Source organism: Gigantopelta aegis, chromosome 13 (genome assembly GCF_016097555.1).
Source record: "Gigantopelta aegis isolate Gae_Host chromosome 13, Gae_host_genome, whole genome shotgun sequence".
Taxonomy (NCBI): domain Eukaryota; kingdom Metazoa; phylum Mollusca; class Gastropoda; order Neomphalida; family Peltospiridae; genus Gigantopelta; species Gigantopelta aegis.
The window spans coordinates 20,912,838-20,935,313 of NC_054711.1; the positions used below are offsets into that span (position 1 = coordinate 20,912,838).

At 35.1% G+C, this 22,476-nt stretch overlaps 1 protein-coding gene and 1 long non-coding RNA gene across 2 annotated transcripts in view; one reads left to right on the forward strand and one right to left on the reverse strand.

Annotated features, from left to right (window-relative positions):
* Window positions 1–10,236: 10,236 nt before the first annotated feature.
* On the forward strand, window positions 10,237–14,324 carry LOC121387525. Its single transcript, XR_005959837.1, has 3 exons — window positions 10,237–12,799; window positions 12,846–12,937; window positions 13,030–14,324. It is a non-coding gene; the product is annotated as an uncharacterized LOC121387525 (long non-coding RNA).
* A 74-nt stretch (window positions 14,325–14,398) lies between these two features.
* LOC121387682 (next to BRCA1 gene 1 protein-like) overlaps window positions 14,399–22,476 on the reverse strand; it is a 46,734-nt gene continuing 38,656 nt past the window's right edge. Inside the window, exons 17-20 of the mRNA XM_041518870.1 lie at window positions 20,598–20,765; window positions 18,265–18,691; window positions 16,874–16,988; window positions 14,399–16,177 (exon numbers count right to left, since the gene is read on the reverse strand). Coding sequence (XP_041374804.1) covers window positions 15,905–16,177; window positions 16,874–16,988; window positions 18,265–18,691; window positions 20,598–20,765 — 983 coding nt within the window. The 3' untranslated portion in view covers window positions 14,399–15,904. The remainder of the gene's footprint in view (window positions 16,178–16,873; window positions 16,989–18,264; window positions 18,692–20,597; window positions 20,766–22,476) is intronic.

Consider the following 22,476-nt stretch of genomic DNA (forward strand, 5'->3'; position numbering starts at 1 on the left):
ATCTATTAAACTTCCAAATTTTATTATAGATACCCAGTTATTTTGTAACAAAATATCAATTAATACTTGAAATTCTTTTGCCAAATTAAAATAAAATTTGCCAGTTGTTTTCAAAATTCGCAATTGGCGAATTTGGCAAGTGCCAGAGCTAGCTTTGCATAGTGACAGGAACCTTCTGTGTTTTAAACCCCGTAAAGTTTGCTCCTTTAAAAAAAGTTTAGTTTTTTTCCATTGACCATTTCTTCTGTGTATGAAAAGAATGATTTGAATATATATATATATATTGATTGGCAATATGTATATATATATATATATGGGATGATGTTGGCTTTGAAGATTTATTACTGGATACAAGACGGAACAGATAATATAAGATTTCTGTCAAAGTGGATTTTCAGTGCATCAACCAACAATAAAGTCGATTGGTAGTTGAAAGGTCTCTAGTTTGTTTTGCTTATTGTCTGACAGTGTGAATGGTGTGACCAGATTATAGCATAGCTGGACATATTAACAGACAAGGGTTCTATGGAATTACTATTCTGTTACACTTGTGTGTTCCACTGTAGTATTTACTTACTTCAGGGCTCGAACTTAACGATGGCACCGACAGCAATAGCCGTTGTTGAGATATTTAACTCTGTGTCGGGAGTATCACCAATGCACTTTTGTACCGCTGGAAAAAAATACTGCCATTGGTACAACAAAATTAAAATATCTGGTGAACATTATTTACCAGTATAACAATTTAACATTTGTACATCTGAAATATGTCTACATGCAACAAAATAATATGTCAATCATATTTATTTGCTGCAAAAGTAACTTTTAAAAACATTGCCATAGGCATGTTAAAAATTGCTGTCGGTGGGCAGTTTCACGCACACCAATTTGTTTTTAAATGCTGTAGTGACAAATTCTTAATTTTGAGCTCTGTGACTTTAAAAAAAAAAAAAAAAAATTATGTTGGTTGACTTTTTTGTTGGTGTGTAGGGTAAATAAAGGTGTGTGCAGGATGTTTGTTATAGTGATGTATAGATGATCAAATATTGACATGGGTGTATAGTCTTTCCTCTTTTTCTTTTTTTTTTCTTTCATTTTTTTCAGTTGTGGTTTGACAAGATAGGGTTGTAAGTTGCAAAAGGCCAGGAAATGCTGTATATCAACAAATAACTGAAGTGTAGTTCTGAATGTTGACAAATAATTAGAAGTTTCGATTTTGAAAACAGTGGATCTAAGTTCAAACTGTACTTGAATCTTCCATGACATTCAGTGTTTATATTGGACAAACTATAGTTAATAATTTAACAAATTTTGTTATCGAATATGTGATGGATGTCATTATTTTGTTTTCTCAACTAAACAAAATGGAACCAAATAAAGGCTTGTTAAACTGTTCTGTTTCTTGAATTAACTTTATGATGACCATTGTTGCAGCAAGTCACAACTTGGATATGTGGTGCATTTGGTAAAACCAGAAAGATGACATTCTAAAACTGAATCAAACCTCAATTAATCTTTGTCATACAAATTACTGTACTTTCCCCCCACTTTAGTCATGGAAAAGTTCCATAAATTAGTTTTCCTTTTGAAGCGTACTGTGAATTTGAAAATCCTCTGAGGGTTTTCCAATAATGTACGAGGTCTGCATACAGTGAGCTGTTTTTTGTTTAATGTCTGCAAGCTATTTTCACTTATTCTGTAGGTGAGCATGCAGTTTAATGTGTAGCATAAAACCAGTTTAGCAAGCGTTGGTGACAAATATGTAACCGAACGTAACCCAGATGTACTTTGGTGAATCCTTGATATACAGGGCTTGAAATTACAGTATGCACAGCCAGCCAGCTGATTAATACCAAAAATATGGACATGATCTTGTCATACACGTGACAAGAAACACATTAATTTATAGTTGTCACTTTTATTCTGGATATAGTAGTAGTAGCTTAAACAAGGAATGAAAGATAAACAGTTTTGAAGAAAAACGCTGATTGTAATACATGAAAGCTAAACAATTTTGAAACAAGAAAAAGCAGATTGTAATATGCTATACACATGTAGAAAAATATTATATTTTTTGTCAATTTGTGCATTATTTGAGGATTGTATAGCATCACATAATGATGGGAAAATGTTACAAATCTATGTACATGTATACAGGGTACATAATATGGTGTATACGGCTTGTTTTAGTTTTTGACTAATATTGATTTCAAAATAACCAAGGTGCTCTGTACATACTTTACATGCATGCCAAATCCTGTTCTACTGTTGTTATTACAAAAAAACAAAAAACATTTTCTAACTGTCAAAACCTTTGTTTGTGTATTATAAAATACATGATTATTGGATGGTGTGATCTTAAATGACAGCATGCTAATTTTTACACTGTCCAATTGCATTTGGTTATGGGTTCATTTTACATCCAGAACTCTTTTAAGGTGTGGTTTTACAGAGATATTTTTCTGATTTCAGATTCTGTTCACTTTCTTTCTTTTTTTTTTTTTTCTCTTCTTCTTTTCTTTTTTTTTCTTTTTTTGGATTCTGTTTCATATATGTTTATATGTTATCTTTGTTTGAGTGTGGTATAGGTTTTAGATTTTTAAAAGATCATTTCAATTAGTACTGCATTCCTGGCACATCTTACATCGGTCGGTTCTTCAATCCAAAACTGAATTGGTGAACAATTAATGACAGATAACGTCACAGCTGTAAATCAAGAGTTTATTTACTCCAGAATTCTTGGTTGACTACTCCTACATATAATTGCCTTGCACATACATGTAATTAAAGTGACTATTCTTAGTTTGCAGCCATTGTAAGATGTTTGCGATAACAGAGCCTTGATGGCGACTACTATTTCATACTATTTTCATACGACTGTTTAACACTTTCTTGTTTAGAATACCAGTGTCTGTATATTGAATATGTTTACGGTCATATACTAATGTTTGTAGAACTCAGTTGTTAGTTTTAATTCGTTATATATATAAAAAAAAATGTACGTACGAAATTATTGGGAGGTAAAAACCAGTTTGGGCTATTACAAGCATTAGGACAACAACAAACACTTTGTAAATACAGACACTGATATTGTAAATAAGAAGATGTATTTAATTTGTATGTTACGTCATCAAAATGGCTCTATTGCTCGGAAACATTTTTAAATGTTTGTAAACTCAAGACTGTCCCTTTAAGAACCATGTTACACACGTGTACCCTTCTTGTTTTTCTCTCTACATTTTTTAAAGGATGACATTATATTCAGTATTGTGTAGTGTTCCTTGTATATATTTCCTGCTTAGGTAAAAGATTATACACACTTATTTATGCAACCTAACCACATTAGAACAGGGCTCGAAATTACAGTCCGAGTTGTTCACCCTCTAAATATTTTGTTTGACATTCATATTTCCAGTATGTATAGACCTCCATCTTGTAATACAATCAACATACAAGAAAGCTCTAAAACTGATTGTAAAATATGTAAACCCTTCTTCATGTTTCTTCTTTTTTTTTTTCTTTTTTTTTTTTTTTAGCAGATACTAGGAATCTAAAATATATATATATACATGTACATGAAATAAGACATTTGCTATTATGGTCATCTGATGTGTATTTGGGTTAGTGGATTTGAAAAATTAGTTGTCCGAATCATTTTATTTGGGTCGACATTCTTTTGAGCCCTGTTTTGTACATGTTGAATAAAAAGAACAAAGCTTATATATTTGCTGATTAAATTAAAATGGTTTCCATGTGATGGAAACGGTATTGTTTGTTTTTCAAGTTGTTTGATAATTATTTTGTATGTTATTGTTGAGCAAAAAGTCCTGTTTTGAAATGTGGATCTGAAAAGTGGAATTGTCAATAATGCAAGAAATAAAAAAATTGGAAGAGTGATTGTTTGACATATTATTTATTGTGTGAATAATACTAACATTGTTTTGTTTTGTGTTAAATGAATGAATATACTATACAATGCCATGCATTAAAAAAATATTATGTAAAATACACCGTGTGCGCGGGGCGAGACGTAACTCGGTGGTAAAACGCTCGCTTGATGCACTGTCAGTTTGGGATCGATCCCTGTCAGTGGGCTATTTTTCGCTCCAACTAGTACACCACGACTGGTATATCAAAGGTATGTGCTATCCTATCTATGGGATGGTGCATATAAAGGATCCCTTGTTGCTAATCGAACAGAGTAGCCCATAAAGTGGTGACAGCGGGTTTCCTCTCTCAATATCTGTGTGGTCCTTAACCATGTCTGATGCCATATAACCGTTAATTAAATGTGTTGTGTGAGCATTAACCATATGTACGACACCATATAACCGTAATTATACTCTGTTGAGTGTGTCATTAAATTAAAACACTTCTTTCTTTCTTGGCTTCAAAAGATAACTGGAATCCGGAGCTCGTTTCAGGATGTTTAACAGTTTTCGTCGAAGGGCATACACAAAAACAGGCATTCTCGGAGTACTGCTAAAGCAATGCATGTCCCTTACCGGGCCAAACAAATTTGTTTTATCTTCAAAATTCAAGTGCCAAAAATTTGCAAAAAAACAAATGGTAAATTGCTATAAAAGTTGATCTGTAACAGTACAGTACATGATATAGCTATACACAAAACTACTGCTATTGTGAAAAAGGTCTTTAAATTGTGTGGGGTTTTTTTTTAATCTAAGTTGAAAGGCCATAACTCTGTCAAAAATGGGTACATTGCCATATGAGTTAAACTTGATCTGTAACAGTACATAATAAAGGTATACACATTTCAGCTCAATATCTTGAAGAAAAAAAATATCTGGGAAAACTATGTGAGAGAGACGGAAGATAGGAAACCTGTAGGACCTGTATGGGATTAACAACACAATTGAGACCACTCTCCCCCCCCCCCCCCCCCCCCAAAACAACAACCCCAAAACAACAACAAAAATAAACAAACAAAAAAACCAGGAGTTATTGGTGAAAGCAAAACATAAGAATACTTGCTTTATAAAGAATTTATTCAGATGAGCTTTTGAACAGAAATACACCTCGTTAGACAACCAAGAAATTATGACATCTAGTCTACAATGACCTCCCACCCACAATCAAATACCCTGGTATTTCAACTACACAGCGTTAAAATACACAATACTCTATACAGATACATGGTTGATAAATTAAGTGAGCTCTACAGTAATATTTTCAACATTGCAATCTGATTGACAGCTGATCTTTCACTCCACTCCACCTTAGAAGTTTCCCCATCAGTTCATCAGACCTAATCGGCAATGGGAATTGATTTGGTATATTAGAACCTGCTATGGTTGATCGACGACGGTCCACTATAGTTCCCAATTGTGACAAGTCATGGTTCACATATTCACTTCTAGGAAATGGTGAAACATTAAAACAATATGTATGTTTAATGGTAAGCCTTTTGGCTATATTTTGCCCATGCTATTTTGTAATATTGTGCACTGACCTTTTGGGACAGCCGGAGTGAATCGGTTAATGAAAGACCTTTTCGTACCGGTTTAGAGGAAAAAAAGAGAGAAAGAAAAAGCCGTAATAGCAATTAAAAACAAAGTTTAACAAGAGTCTGTGCTATTAATAGAATAGAATAGACGTTTAATGACACCCCAGCACAAAAATACATGGACTATTGGGTGTCAAACAACAGTGCACTTAGGCCTAAAGCTTCGAGTCTATACTTTAAAGTTTCATAAAGCATAAGGCCAGATTTCAATCAGATTGCTAACACAATAAACAAAAGGTTAAATAAGTTTAAACATATAATCTTCAATTATATAATTGACTATACCTTTTTCTATGTACAATGTAGCACTGTTCTGCTGAGGGTTCCAACCTTTGTTAAAGGAGGGTCCCAACCTTCGTAAAGGAGAGTCCCAACCTCGTTAAAGGAGGGTCCCAACATTAGTAAAGGAGGGTTCCAACCTTGTTAAAGGAAGGTGTGCATACATCCATGACTTCCACTCATTCATGACAAGCATCCCACAGAAAATCTCACAAAACTCGGCTTATTCAAATAATTATTATCCTGAATACTATACTAACTCGGTATTTAATTTTTTTGTTTTCAATGAAATGTAAAACATTGATGCTTAAATACATGGGGCCGAATTTACAAAGCCACTTTTTTGTTGTTGCAAGTTTAAAGTTTGTTTTGTTTAACAACACCATTGGAGCACATTGATTTATTGATCATCGGCTGTTGGTAATTTTGACATATAGTCTTAGAGAGGAAACCGCTACATGTTTCCATTAGCAGCAAGGGATCTTTTACGTGTATCATCCCACTGATAGGATAACACATACCCCAGCCATTGATATACCAGTGATGGTGCGTTAGTTGAAAGGACAAATAGCCCAACGGGCCACCGAAAGGGATCAAGACTAAATTGACTGTGCATCACACGAGCGCTATACCACTGGGCTATGTCCTATCCCGCATTGTAACTACATGTACTATGTATTTAGAAGGATATGTTTTATTTAACGACGCACTCAACACATTTTATTTACGGTTATATGTGTCAGACATATGCTTAAGGACCACACAGATAGAGAGAAAAACAGGATAGTACATACCACAGCCTATGTGACACCAGTTGTGTATGCATTTAGAATGCTTTGACACCTGCATTTAAGAAAAACAGGCTTCGTAAATTCCATCCATGTACTTGTTTTAAAAAAGTATAAGTACTACCATTGACGTCCCAAACTGCGTTTACCTAACGACACAAACATGAATCCGATATTTATGGAAAAACTAGTCTACATTTTTCAGCTACGATACGTGAAACAAAATAGATTTTAATCAGTTAATGTAAAAAATCGACAATTTGGATGTAAAACAAATCCACTCTAGTTAAACGGAAAAGAGTGCAACGTTTCTAACTGCGTTCAGGCGCGTTTGCAAAATGTATCGTACCGCGCTTATGCGGTTTGTCATTTTCCATTTTTAAGTCCACTACATGTGAAAAATGTTTTTTTTAACTATGCACAGTTGACTAACACACAGTTTAATTTTATTTATTTTTAAGGAAAAATTCAGTTTGTCAAGCGTTCTGGTGTGGTCTGCATGTTTACCAATACCCATCGCCACCACTCAATGTCAGTACATCTACGCATTACGTTCATACCAGTGAATAGTTCGTAAAATATATTTAAAAAATAATAATGATGATTTGTTATGAATGGATTATGATACTATTCACTACAGTAGAGGCAGAAACATGTAACATGCCGTTTGCAGATCGAACATAATAATTGAAAACAAATTCTAACCGGGGCCTTAAAATAATCAAATTTAAATGATTTAACTGTTTTTGATCTAGCACATGTGAGGTCATGTGACACGCACTGAATGTTTCTTCATCTACCTCAATTTTAAGTTAATTTTTACCATCAGTAATTTTAAGGAATAAACAAAAACGACTAAGTAAAATGAATGGTTTTAGGGGTTTGTAAAGTTTTGTATTTAGATACTTACTTGTCTGAACTTTACTGTTAACGAAAACGTTCTCGAACTGTGAAGAAAAGCCTCACAAATGAACAAGCAGATGACAACAAATTGGATGTTGACGGCACGAACCATGCATGAGAAAAAAAACTGAACACAGTTGGAAGCATAACGCAGTTAGGGACGTTCACGATACTAGTTGCATTTCTGGCCTCGACCACAATTAATTACACTATTTGTTTTTCTCACATAGCCCCAGTGGCTGTAGCAGTTTTATTAATTTCCGTATGGGTGGATAACTCTAGTCTGAGGCCTTCCAAATTTGCGAGATGTTATTCGTTACCTTGACAACATGGGATGTAAGATATCTACCAATTAAATTACTTTAAATGTATGTATGGTGTATTATATAACATTTAATTTAATAATAAAACATTGTCTTCTGAATCAGTTGTAAGTAAAGCCATCGATCTGTATGACCAAACGAATATGACACAGTTACACGTAGATGTAAATTCTTACTTAGGTCTCCGACCAGCCGTTCACATTTTCAAGATTTTCCTCTCTGATGTACTCTTTGATCAATGTTCCTTCCAAATGTAATTCAAACGACAGATACACTCACACATTAACACACCATTTAACATCATCAACGTACACATACATATCCATTCCCAAAACTAATATATCACAAAATAATTAAACATTAAAGTAGCTCTCTAATTTTTTTTTACATTTCATCAAAACAGTAACTTCTCATTGGCATACGAAATTGGGAGGGGGTAAGGGGGGTAATGTACCCCTCACTTTTCACATAGTTTGCTATATATTTGCTTTATAATAGTGTAAAAGTGTGTAAATATAAAAGTGTGCCCCACCTTTGGCACCTTCCTACGCTCGTGCTTCTCCATTAAAAAATATCTATATATAAATCTCGTCTCTTAGGATAGAGATGTAAAGTATGATGACATATCGTTTATTATTTATTTTTAAAAAAAATAAAAAATAAATCCCCATTTTGAATTCATGATTCAGAGTGGATCATTTTGTTGTGGTCTCTACTGTGTACAGTTACAATTTGTTTTGTTTAACAACATCACTAGAGCTCATTGATTTATTAATTATTTGCTGTTGGGTGTTAAACATTTAGTAATTCTGACATAATCTTAAAGAGGAAACCTGCTACACTCTTCCGTTAGTAGCAAGGGGTCTATTATATGCACTATACTAAAGACAGGATAGCACATACCACAGCCTTTGATATACATACTAGTCATGGTGTACTGGCTGGAACGAGTAATGGGCCCACCAATCCTAGACCGACCCAATGGGTTCCGAGTGCTTTACAACTGGGCTACGTCCCACCCTATTGTGTACATAGGACTATAAAGTTTTAAACACAATACAATTTGTGACTTTAATTTCACAAACAAGAAACGTGACCAATTCGAAAACATTGAAGTTATTGACCACCCATCTCATGGAACAGACCTAATCAAATCTGTTTCAATTGCAAGTGGAACTAATCAAATGATTTATTTTGAGACTTGTACTAAAGCAGCTTTGTTCTAAGCTGGATTATATTTTTACAAAAAAACAAAAAAGGATGGAAATGTTTTTTTATTTACTGTTATATGGCTTCAGACATATGGTTTAAAAAAAAAAAAAAAAAAAAAAAAAAAAAAATAATTAATGTATTCCCTCAGAGAATTTAATTTACTGATGCCCAGTTAAGGTTCAAGCATAATGTCCTGGCACACCTGTGTCTGTACAGAAAACTTTAGAAAGCCACTTTAACATTTTATTTTACACGACTACAACAAAGTGTGTATATATTATAAGTCAAAGTACAAAATACTGTGGATTCATTTTTCTATTTACTTCAACATTTATGTATTTCATCTTTTTCATAAGATAAATTTGCTATTTCTCAGCATGTCACTAATTTAAATGAAAAACTAAATTGCCAGGTGTTTGTTTTCGGAAACTTACTAATCAACATAAAAAACATTGTAACTTTAGTGTGCCAATCGTGATTTTGCATAATGCTGAATCCACAGTATAAATCTACTATTCATAGCAGACGGACTATACAAATATTCAGTACACATTCAATTTTTTTGTTTGTTAAAGGAACATTCCTGACTTTGCTGCAATTTTTAAGATGTTATCGACTAACAAACTGTTTAACCATTGTAAGTACATATCAAATACATTTTTCTGCATAAAATATTAGTTGCTCTATATTAAATGTGTTTCTGATCTTTCTAATATTTGTACTAGGTTAAATTTCATTTTATTTCTTAAAGTATTTTTTTTCGTACATACAAAATTATTTGATGACAAAATCCAGCAGTTTGGGCTTGTTACAAATAATAAGACTACCAGAAACACATTGAATATACAGACACTGATATTCTAAACAAGAAAATATATTTAATATGTAAGATTAATCGTAGAAATATTTTATTAGTTGGAAACATCTTACGATGCAGCAAACTCAGGAATGTCCCTTTAACAAAACACAAGGAATTAATATAGAGAAAATAACAAATATGACAAAATAATCAGTTTAAATAGTAGTAAAAATAATAAACATTATATTTTATTATTCACAAGCAGATTATAAGACAATCATTCTGAGTACTGCTAAAGCAAAATAATGTCCCCTACCTGGCCCAACAAATATTTTTTATCTCCTAAGTTCAAGGGTAAAACGCCATGAAAGTCAAACTTGGTCTGTAACAGTACATGAAAAAGCTATACACAAAATTTCAGCTCAATATCTTGAAGCATTTAAAAACAAAGAAAGAAAAAAAAAAAGCCAGTTAGGAAAACAATTTTTAGTTTTTTCTATGTTCAAGGGCCATAACTCTGTGAAAAATGGGTTAATAATCATGGCCCTGTAGTGGACTAATAAATATTCTATTGTTATTATACCCTAACTGATTACAAAATAATGACAAAGCTACTTTAAATAGAACATGTTAAAACACACCCACACTGAAGTGGCATAATTATTCCACTACAGGCATCTGCTTATTCCAAAGTCCACTAAACTGCACTTGTCATCTTATGAAACATTTGGTAAAATTTAATGGTCGGCACTTGACATTTTTAATGTAATAAAATTATTGTACTAAAAGTCTTAACCACTGTCAAAAAACCCCCAACCCATTTCTTAGTTCTAGATATTTTGAAATAATTTGTAAATTTTTTCATTCATTAACAGTATAAAAAATATTTCTTCTCTTGAATAGATTTCAACATACTGGTACCTTAATAGTCTGATTAAAATAATTGCAGGGATCAATTAGGCCAATCTGTTTAAAAACTGTACACTTGACACTGTGGACCAACCAAAAAGAGGGTAAATTTATTTAAATTATTTTTTTAAAAAGGCTGTCGGCTTACTGTAAATGATTTTCAAATGAGGGCTGCTTTTATTTATTGTTTTGATTGGAATATTCAAATTGTGTGTTACTTAAACTGTATGTCGATTAGACAGTTGATAAGAGAGAATCCTACTACACATTCTCAAACAACAATTTCATAAAAAAACAGAAGAGATACCACAAATATTTCACGTGACTGACATTATCATTTGTATAAGATGTGTGGAACAACTACAAAAAAAACAAAAAAAATTCTTACCAGCAATTGATTAATATTTTCTTTTATTAAATATTTTAACTATCTTTATCACAATATAAACAAAAACACATACAACATAAAAAGATTTACATAATACCTTTTGCTTACAAATTCAATATATTGTCACATCCAGCTATGTCAATCATCGTGCTTTAGTGCAATTAGCAATAAATGCTACTGTTAATCCAAGGTGCTAGTGATATAAAAAAATAATGACATACAGTACACAACACGACTAGAAAATCAACCAACCACCCAAAGATGGTTTCTTTAAGTTGGTATGTAATTACTCCAACTAAACACACCATAACATCGGTAGTAAACTATCACCCTCAATAGTTGGTTCATTTTCATTTTCATCATCCATTAAAGGCTTTTGTAGGAGACATCGCTGACACTATAATTTACGATATCTCCTGCGATATTCTCCTAGGAGATATTGCTTCTTTTGCTAGGTCACTGTGTATGCTTTAGCACTAAACATATCATTAGAGACATCACGCCACTGTCGTTCTGCTAGTTAACAAGTCTACCACTGCCATATATAGTGACATTCAAACCACATTACTGACATTCATTACAATTGTCCCAAATGAAAAGACCGATAATGGATGATAAAAAGAATACGCCCCTCGTGTCTTGTGATATCATAATGCATCAACACTCAATGATAAAAGCATAAAAATTTTCGGCAAGCCTTGAATTTCATACTTTTATCAACTCGTGCTGATAAATTATGATATCACAAGACACGAGGGGAGGATCCTCTATTTACTTATTTTTGTGTCTATATCCAAGCATGTTGTCGTGGACACACACCTCAGCGACATGTATCTGGGCAGTTTGTCCAGGACAGTGGCTTAATGGTTTATTGTTAGTGCTTACTGAGAGAGAAGTCAGTGCAGTTTATCATACACCTCCTTGTCGAGTCAATAAAACCTACTGGGTGAGAGCTGGTACTAGGACACGAACCCAATATCTATCAGCCTCAAGTCCATTAGGATAACCACTATGCCACCAGGATATGTTATTTCATCAAAGTACTTTAATTTATACTCTACTGTCACATGAAACATACTAGAAAACCCCCAAGAAATTTGTTTTGTTTAACAACACCGCTAGAGCACATTGATTTAATCATCGGCTATTAGATGTCAAACATTTGGTGATTTGACATACAGTCTTTGAGAAGAAACCTGCTACATTTTTTGTGTTAGCTGAAAGGTATCTTTTATTTTTATATACACCATCCCATAGACAGAATAGCACATCCGGCCTTTGATGTACCAGTCGTGGCGCACTGGCTGGAGCGAGAAATAGAAACTGACTGGAAACCATCTAGTTGCCCACCTAGGTCTAGCTGACTTTATTGTTGGTTAGTATACTGTTTAAAGATCCACACATTAGTCTTATCACTGAATTAGTCATGTCACTCTAAGATCAACCATACAAGCAATGGGGGTCTACAAAACCTTTTTAAAAGCTGTACCAATAAAAAAAAAGACAGTCTAGAATAACTGCTGTAATCCTATTCAGGTAACTGTTGTAATCAAATTCAGGTAGCTGTTGTAATCCTATTCAGGTAGCTGTTGTAATCCTATTCAGGTAACTGTTGTAATCCTATTCAGGTAACTGTTGTAATCCTATTCAGGTAACTATTGTAATCCTGTTCAGGTAACTATTGTAATCAAATTAAGGTAACTGTTGTAATCCTATTCAGGTAACTATTGTAATCCTGTTCAGGTAACTATTGTAATCAAATTAAGGTAACTGTTGTAATCCTATTCAGGTAACTATTGTAATCCTGTTCAGGTAACTATTGTAATCCTGTTCAGGTAACTATTGTAATCAAATTAAGGTAACTGTTGTAATCCTATTCAGGTAACTATTGTAATCCTGTTCAGGTAACTATTGTAATCAAATTAAGGTAACTGTTGTAATCCTATTCAAGTTTATAGAATCTATTTCAGTCATACCATGCAGGGCTCGAATTGAATGTCGTTGAGATATAAATTGCCGTTGGTTGGGAGAATCACCAATGGCACAAAAGTGCCGTCGTTAAAGATCCTCAATGACAAAATGTTTACGCTTGAAGCACATTACCTGCCGTTATATAACATTAGTGCATATAAATACGTCTACATAGCAAAATACCCTTTCAATCTTATTTATTTGCTGCAAAAGTTATTTAAGAAAACCCACTGCCATGGGCAGGCTTTGAATAGCCGTTGGAGGGCCATTTCACCCACAGCAATTTTGGTTTTTAAATAGCCGTCGGAAACAATTGCTTAAATTCGAGCCCTGCCACGGCTACATTGTACACCCAAATCTGTTCCCTGTTTTGGTACTTTTACATAAGGCTGGATATTTTCCTGGCCAGGGATTTTTGAAACAATCTTAGCACTATGAAACTATCATAGGCTATAACATCACTGCAGTCCATACCACAGTGACGTCATAGCTTACGGCGGTCTTACAATTTCGTAGCGCTAAGACGGTGGCTTTGAATATATGGACCCTGGTTCATATGCCACCAATTCATAATTGACAGAGACAACTGTCGTGAAACAAACAAAAATAAAAATTCATCAACATGCCACTCTCCGATGTTCTGAAAATTTAAACTCTAAAATGTATTTCACAGAAATTGTTATTTAAATAACCTCCAACCGCTCTTCTAGAAGGCATAGTTAATATCACAAAAGTCAAGTGTATTCAATGAATAATGATTCGTTCATATTTTAGCTGAAAACAAACTTTACACAGGTTTGCAAAAATCAGTGGGCTGGCCACAGGTGAACAAGTCATACTGCTTTTTCGAGCCCTGATTTTGTTTTGCAATCATTAATTTCAAGCATACAAGCATTTGCACAACTCTCTATAAAATATACATCAATAATAATCGTACAGAAAAACATAATGAAAAGTGAATACAATCAGTTTTTTTTTTTTTTTTTTACAAGCGAGTGAAAAGCAAAATATTTATGTAACACAAATTCTGCTTTAGCCTGAAATGATATGTCAAAAAAAAAAAAAATATAATAAAAAATTATAATAATTTCTTCTAAACTACATGTACATGTAGCTGGGTGAATTTGCAGGTATGTTATTTTATACTATTTAAAAGCACAAATACATTCAAAATATTATATTAACAAAAACAAACAAGAAAAGTAGAAAATATAGCTTATAGCTGGGGGGGGGGGGGGGGGGGGGGGGGGGGGGGATGTGTTAGGCCAATTTTAATTAAATGGGTTAAAACATAAATATAACTTTATTTTAAGGTTCTCCTCAAACTATTTAATCATTTAAATGAAAACACAAAACAGAAAAAAAAACAAAGAAAAAATATCCAATTTGCACTGCTACAATATATATATATACAAAATAACAACTGAAAGTCATATGATTGCAAAGAAATAAATCTGTCAAAAGTGACAAATATTGTTGTTATAAACCATCCTCTTCCTAACTATATTTCCAAACTCACAAATGATTGCATATTAGCAGAAAAATGAATTTCATTATCAGAGACACACTCACCTATCAGGTGACATGACAGAGTCTTACATAAAATAATCTGTAAAAAGTGTTTGTAAATATTCACATTTTAGCTAATTTCTAACATGCTTTTGGGGTCAACCTTTAATGACGTTATGATCGGCAATTACCAAATGATTGTACTTTCTTAAAAAATTGCAGTCAAGTGGTTCTTCCGAAGTTGTAACCTTTTTCACCATATTTATTCTGATATTGAAAACTGCACTGAAATGCATGCAAATGTGAATAGTGGTGTATAACTGTAAACCTGCTTAGCTCAGCGTGTGGACATTTTAGAATTGTACCAAATCATCCGATATGGTATAAATAAAAAATTAAGTAAATATAAATAAATCCGCCACCTGTTGTATGAAGCTACTTGAAACATAACTGTAATAAAATATAGTAAGTATCAATATGCTATACACATGATAAGTATGTCCCTTATAATAATAGCATGGCTAGATATAGGAATTTGAACAAGGGGTGCGAAATATGTAGTGCAGAGACAAAGTGTTATATTTTGAACAGGTTCATCAAATATATAGGGCCCAATTTACAGAGCCTGGATTTTTTTAATTGCAGGTGTTTAAGCACTGTAAATATAGTTAACACTTGTGTAAGACAAAAAGCAAGACTTAATAAATTCGGCCCATATGATGTCTATTAAAAAAAGGGGTGTACCCTCCTCATTTCAAACAATGGTTATAGCATAACAGTGATTTCCAATCTGGGTGCTTATCTCAAGGATCCCACAGATGTTTGAAGTCATAAATTATTATAAATATATTAACAGCATTTCTATAATTTTAATTATAACACAAATCTTGCCACACTAAACGTCTAGTGATTTTGAATAACATTAGTACACACATTATAGGTGCTACAGACTACGAATATAAAAGTGTAATGTGCCTTCAGTCAAACAAAAAGAAGAAAAAAACCGCATGGAAACTACTGCCATAAAAAAAGAAAAAAAGGCCAGATTAGTAAGTGAAAAATACATCGATATGTAAAAAGTAAAACAATGTTTTATTTATCCACCACACGTGCTTTTGGATAAAAAACCCAACAAAAAACAAAAAAACACCCATCAATCGCAGAACCTTCTTTCATCTTCTTTCGTCTTTTCTCTCTCTCTCTTTCTCTCTTCTGCAACCAATCCACACTCATATTTAAATATTTACAAATTGAAAAATCTGTTCTTTTTGTTTACTGTTTAGTTTTTTTCAACCCCATCTAATGTCTTCTGCTTGCCCAGTCATTGTCGTTTTCATGAAGCAATTCCTGCAGAACTCTATCAAGGTCATTCTCATATTTGGCGAGAAGTTCTGTGTTCCTTGGTCTGTTGGCAAATCCCATCTCGATCAGTCTCCCCATGGGTTCGTCGCTAGGAGGGGGTGGCGACGTTTCAGCGGGAGGAGTCCACATATTCTCAGGGGGTGTCCAGGTGCTCTGTGGTGGAACATAGCTATCAGCTGGAGGCTTGTAGTTGGACTGTGGTGGCTTCCACTGCAATGCGTACAAATGTTGTAAATTAATACTGTGAATCACATTTTTAGAAAAAGGAAAAGAAAGAAATGTTTTATTTAACGATGCACTCAACACATTTTATTTATGGTTATATGGTGTCACACATATGGTTAAGGACCACACAGATATCGCTGTCGCCACTTCATAAGCTACTCTTTTCAATTAGCAGTAAGGGATCTTTTATATGCACCATCCAACAGACAGGATAGGACATACCACGGCCTTTGATATACCAGTCGTGGTGCACTGGCTGGAACAAGAAATAGCTCAATGGGCCTACCGCCGGGGATCGATTCCAGACCGACCGCGCATCAATCAGGCACTTTACCACTGGGAAGGAAGGAAATGTTTTATTTAATGACGCACTCAACACATTTTATTTACGGTTATATGGCATCAGACACATGGTTAAGGACCACACAGATATTGAGAGAGGAAACCCGCCGTCACCACTTCATAAGCTACTCTTTTCGATTAGCAGCAAAGGATCTTTTATATGCACCATCCAACAGACAGGATAGCACATACCACGGCCTTTGATATACCAGTCATACTGCACTGGCTGGAACAAGAAACAGCCCAATGGTCCCACCGATGGGGATCGATCACAGACCGACCGCGCATCAAGCGAGAGCTTTACAACTGGGCTACGTCCCGCCCCGTGTTATTAATTACCTGTTTGGCTTGCATTGTGCTGAAGACGCCTTTTGTCGTGCTGTAGGCTTTAGCTCCGGCCTTCACAGCTGCTAGCATTGCTGTGTTCATCAGCTGACTGACGTACTCTGTAGCACTGAAAAGAATAATTTTTAAAAATGACATATGATTAGCACATTTTAAAGCCACAGACATTATTTTTAAGGTGATGTAAACTATTTTCGACTGTTTTAACTGTTTTTCACCATCAATTTATACTTAACTTGAACATTCTAGCCTGAACAACTAATTCCGTCGTAAATCTTAGGCTTTCACAGCTTTAAAACTTTAGAAAATATTAATCATTGCAGGCTTAAATGAATACTGATCTATGTCCATCCCCGAGGAATTTCCACCCCGTTATTCCAGCCCAGCCTAAATGCACATATTAAAGTTAAAACTTTGCTTTGTTTAACGACACCACTAGAGCACACTGATTTTATTGATCATCGGCTAGTGGGTTTCAAACATTTGGTAATTTTGACATATAGGAAACCCGTTACATTATTCTGTTAGTGGCAAGGTCAAGGAATCTTGTATAGGCACAACACACAGATAGCACATCACACAGATAGCACATCACACGGCCTTCGATATATCAATCAGGGTGCACTGGCTAGAAAAAGGAATAAAAAAACAGATTCCATTCTGTCCCCTAGGAATTTCAAGTTAATCCAGCTCAGCCTAAAAATACAGATTACATGCACATCTGTCCCTTAGGAATTTCAAAATCGTTATTCCACCTCAGCCTAAAAACAGATCACATTTGTACCCTAGGGATTTCAAAACCCTGTTATTCCACCTCAGCCTAAAAAACAGATCACATTTGTACCCTAGGGATTTCAAACCCTGTTATTCCACCTCAGCCTAAAAAACAGATCACATTTGTAACCTAGGGATTTCAAATCCTGTTATTCCACCTCAGCCTAAAAAACAGATCACATTTGTACCCTAGGGATTTCAAACCGTTATTCCACCTCAGCCTAAAAAAAGATCACATTTGTAACCTAGAGATTTCAAATCCTGTTATTCCACCTCAGCCTAAAAAACAGACCACATTTGTCCCTTAGGAATTTCAAAACACTGTAATCCAGCTCAGCCTAAAAACACAGATCACATTTGTCCTCCAGGGATTCCAAACTATCTTATTCTAGTCCAGCCTAAAAAACAGATAACACCTGTCCCCCTAGGGATTTCAAACCCTGTTTTTCCAGCCCAGCCTAAAAAACAGATCACATTTGTCCCCTAGAGATTTCAAACCCTGTTATTCCAGCTCAGCCTAAACAAATTGATTACATCTGTCCGTAAGGAATTTCAAACCCTGTTATTCCAGCCCAGCCTGAAAAACCCAGATTTTCTTTTACAAATCTTACGCGCTACTATCATAGCCTTTTCCGGCTTCCTCTTTGCCATCAGCGCTCTTCTCTAACACCTCCCCATCGGTCTCATCATCCTTCAGAGACGCACCGCCCTCGGCCACAACTACATCAACAGTTTCCTCTGCAGCGGGTTTCTGATCTTCTGTTTTGGTCGCTGCAACAGATGCCTCGGATTTGTCCGAGATCGACAGTTTGGCCAAGTTCCTCTCAACACTGCTGTTAGCGTTTGCTTGTAGAGAGAGCGCATCTACCACTGAGGGTGTGATGGAGGTTTCTTTCTGGGTTTCCTTGTTGTCGGATGGCCCTGTGTTGCTATTGACAATGGTGGGGAGCATGAGAGCGGCGGGGGGGAGAGAGCCCGACGACGCCAAGAGCAGGTCGTCCAGAGAGGGTTGCGGAGTAATGGAGTATGTGTTGCCATCTGTAGGAAAAGAAAAAAGAATTTATTACACACCAGTGTAAGATATTGCTCATGCCATAACAATCAGGGCTTGAACCAGCCTGTGGCCAGGTCGCCAAATGCGACCAATGTCCCATTTGGGCGACTTAAACATTTAAAAAATAATGGCGTTAGTCACCCAAATAATATTATTAAAATTATTATTATCTTTTCAAGAGCTATAACAAATGAGCCACTACTAATATTTGTATTGCATTTATTTATTCCACATTAAAATCTTACTCGTCGTTCGTGGTTCACTTACCATAACTTGTCAACATCCATTATTATATTTTGGGCCACCATATGTTTTGGCGAGTTTCAAGCCACGATAACAATCACTCAATATCTAACTAGTGTAATATTGAAGTGACGTGACAGGGCCCAATAGTTCACGAGAACCGTTGTTCTGTTGGCGTGTCGGTTACGACTTTAAAATCACAAGAACAACAATTGGTTACATGTACCATATATCAGTAATGAAAGTGAAAATCAGTTTATGTTTTGGAACCACCAATGTAGCAAAGTAGATTTCATAGTTCAAGTGTTCAGGATTAGGTAGGACGAACTCATTGGTTACCGAGAACTTTATTCATTGTTCGGTTACCTAAGTAAACCTCACATAAACTGACTTCCGGTTACCTAAGATTTTGAAATATTGTCCCCTGCGTGAGCTGATGTAGATCACATGCTGACCCAATTCGTAACAAAAAAAAAAATATAGAGTAAGATTCCACATCTACTTACTTCTGCATTGCGGCTTGTTTGCAGTTGGTTTGAAATAAATAAAATAAAATAAACAAGCTTGTCCATCATTCCACTTTTATGAAACTTGTGAACAGTGTTGGTATTTGGCAGGTTTTCACTTGTCAGATACCAAAACTGTCCACTCATTTCATAAAAATGGTATGACATGCAAGCTTGTTTAGTATTCTACATGTATGAATGGCTTAATGGATGGATAGATGAATAAATGGAATATTTATGAATACGCGAAGCCATTCCCTTATGTTTGCAACAAAAAAATTGGGGGGGGGGGGGGTGTTTCATATCCAGATGAACGTAAAAGAACTAACAGATAATCCATATTTTACAGAATATTTCGTATCATGTTTAGGTCTTGAGCGAAATAATGTTCAGTTTCACAAGTTTTAGCGACTGACAATGAGGGACATTAACATGATATGAAATGGTAGCGAGTTTAGTATCATATTTATTACCCATCATCAATCTTAATGTATATCACTCAACTAGTTTGGTTGACATTCCTGTACGGTCGTAGTGCACCAATTGACGTCACGAACTGTTACGTCCCACTTGGCGTTCTAGTGGGACATATCACTTTGATATGTACCAAGATATTTTAACCACATGGGTAATAATTATAGGATATTAAACAAGCTTCCATTTCGTATCATGTTTATGTTGCAAGTAAAATGTTCAGTTGTGACAAGCTTTAGTGACTGACAATGAAAATTATTTCACGAAGGACATAAACATGATATGAAATGGTAGCGAGTGTAATATCCTATTTATTACCTGGTTAGGTCAGGTCATAGGGTTTTACGTGCATTCAGAACAAGCTGTTGTAGCGCACGCCTGTTGTGGGCACAAGAACCGGCCTTGGTCGGCTCCTCCGTCTATGACAGGAAAGGTATTTATTACCTATAATCGATCTTAATTTATATCACTCACTGACATTCCTGTACGGTTCTAATGTGCCAATAAATTGCCATCGGTGGGCTGTTTCACCCATGGCAATTATTTAAAAAATTGCTGTGGGAGACAAATTCGTATGTTCGAGCCATGCAGTGATTTTTTTTTTTTAATTTCTAACCCACATAGCCATTATGATTTTGAAGTTATATTTCAACACCGTTTTCTTCACCTGGCATTCCGATAGTGTTTTGATTACTGTCGACGAGCCCGATGGTGGACCGCGTCAATGGCTTGCTGGTGTCGAAGCAGTCCGGTAGAGGGACGATGCAGTAGTCTTCACTGAGGTCCGAGTCGTATTCACACCCACTGCTCAGTGATTCCAGGTCATCTTCAATGTCTATCATAGACAGAGGAATGAATTAATGAATGAATGAATGAATGAATGAATGAGTGAGCAAACAAGTGAATGAATCAATGAGACTGAGAGAATGAACAAATGAATGAATAAATAAATGCGTGAGTGAATGAATAAAACAAGTGAATAAATTAATGAATGAATGAATGAATGAAATAAATAGAGAATAACTAGTTCATGACGTTGGATATCTGCTTTATCCTGTGAAGGTAATAATGGGAAGTTTCTCATTCGGCCTGAAGAGGATAAAGCAGACATCCGACATCATTAACTAGTTATTATCTTTATCCTGCAGACCATAAAAATTAAGGGGAAAGCTATTATTTCCGTTATTTCTGCCACATTGTAATGATCAATTTTGTAATGTAGCTATGTGTGTGACGACAGACATAATCTGTTAGTATACACATGTATGTTTATGACTTTGCTTTAATCAGTCATTATAATCTGTCAATAGAAACGGTAGTTGCAGGAGGAAAAAAAAAGTTAAAAGTTGGGGGGTTTTAACGACACCACTAGAGTACATTGATTAATTAATCATCGGCTATTGGATGTTAAACATTTGGTAATTCTGACACATAGTCAGCAGAAAAAACCTGCTACATTTTTCCTAATGCAGCAATGGATCAGACAGGATAGCACATACTACGGCCTTTTGATGTAGCAGTCGTGGTGCACTGGCCGAGAACTAGCCCAATGGGCCTACCAACGGGGATTGATCCCAAACAGCCCAAATGAATGAACGAATGAATAAAATAATGCAGAATGAACCATTCGATGAACATGAAAACAAACAAAGGAATAAGTGAATGAGTGAGTGAATAAGTGTGAGTGAGTGAACAAGTGTGAGGGAGTGAATGAATGTGTGAATGAACACACACACCTATATAATATAAATATATAAAGTATGTAGCAGGCCTTACCATGAAACAAATGGAGGGGAGTGACTGACTGCTGACCTAACTTAGTTTGTAGGGAGCCATTTAAGATATTACCATATGCATACCATAATTTTGTATTAACATGCTAAAGGGAGCTAACAATTACTCTCCTTATTAACAGGGTTTCTGCCAAATATTTGTGCAGGTTTTTTTTGGTTAAGTTAACCTTTTGACAAAATTAATTCTCTTATCATTACTGTATAACTTTCTTAACCCTAACCCTAAACTTAACCCATTTTCTTTCTGAGGCCCCCCATACCCCCTTGTTGACTGTGGTTGCATTCAATTCCATAGTGCCATACCCAAAAATGTCTTTCTGGTAGTAACACTGTAACTTAACTAGTCTTAGGGGAGCGACGGAGAGCGAGAGTGATAGCTCCCTTTAAACAGTGAGGCCTGACGTAGGTGTTAATGTGAAAATTATAGAACACATTTTTAAACACTGCGCAGCCTCGTGAGGCCTGACGTAGGTATTAATGTGAAAATTATAGGACACATTTTCAAACACGCACAGCCTCTTTAAAAAAATCCGGCATTCGCCACTCATAGTCGTAGTTACAAACAGAGTTTGTTTTGTTTAACGACACCACTAGAGCACGTTTTATTAATCATCGGCTACTGGATGTCAAACATTTGGTAATTTTGACATAGTCTTCAAGAGGAAGCCCACTATATTTTTCCATTAGTAGCAAGAGATCTTCTATATGCACCATTCCAAAGACAGGACAGCACATACCACAGCCTTTGATATA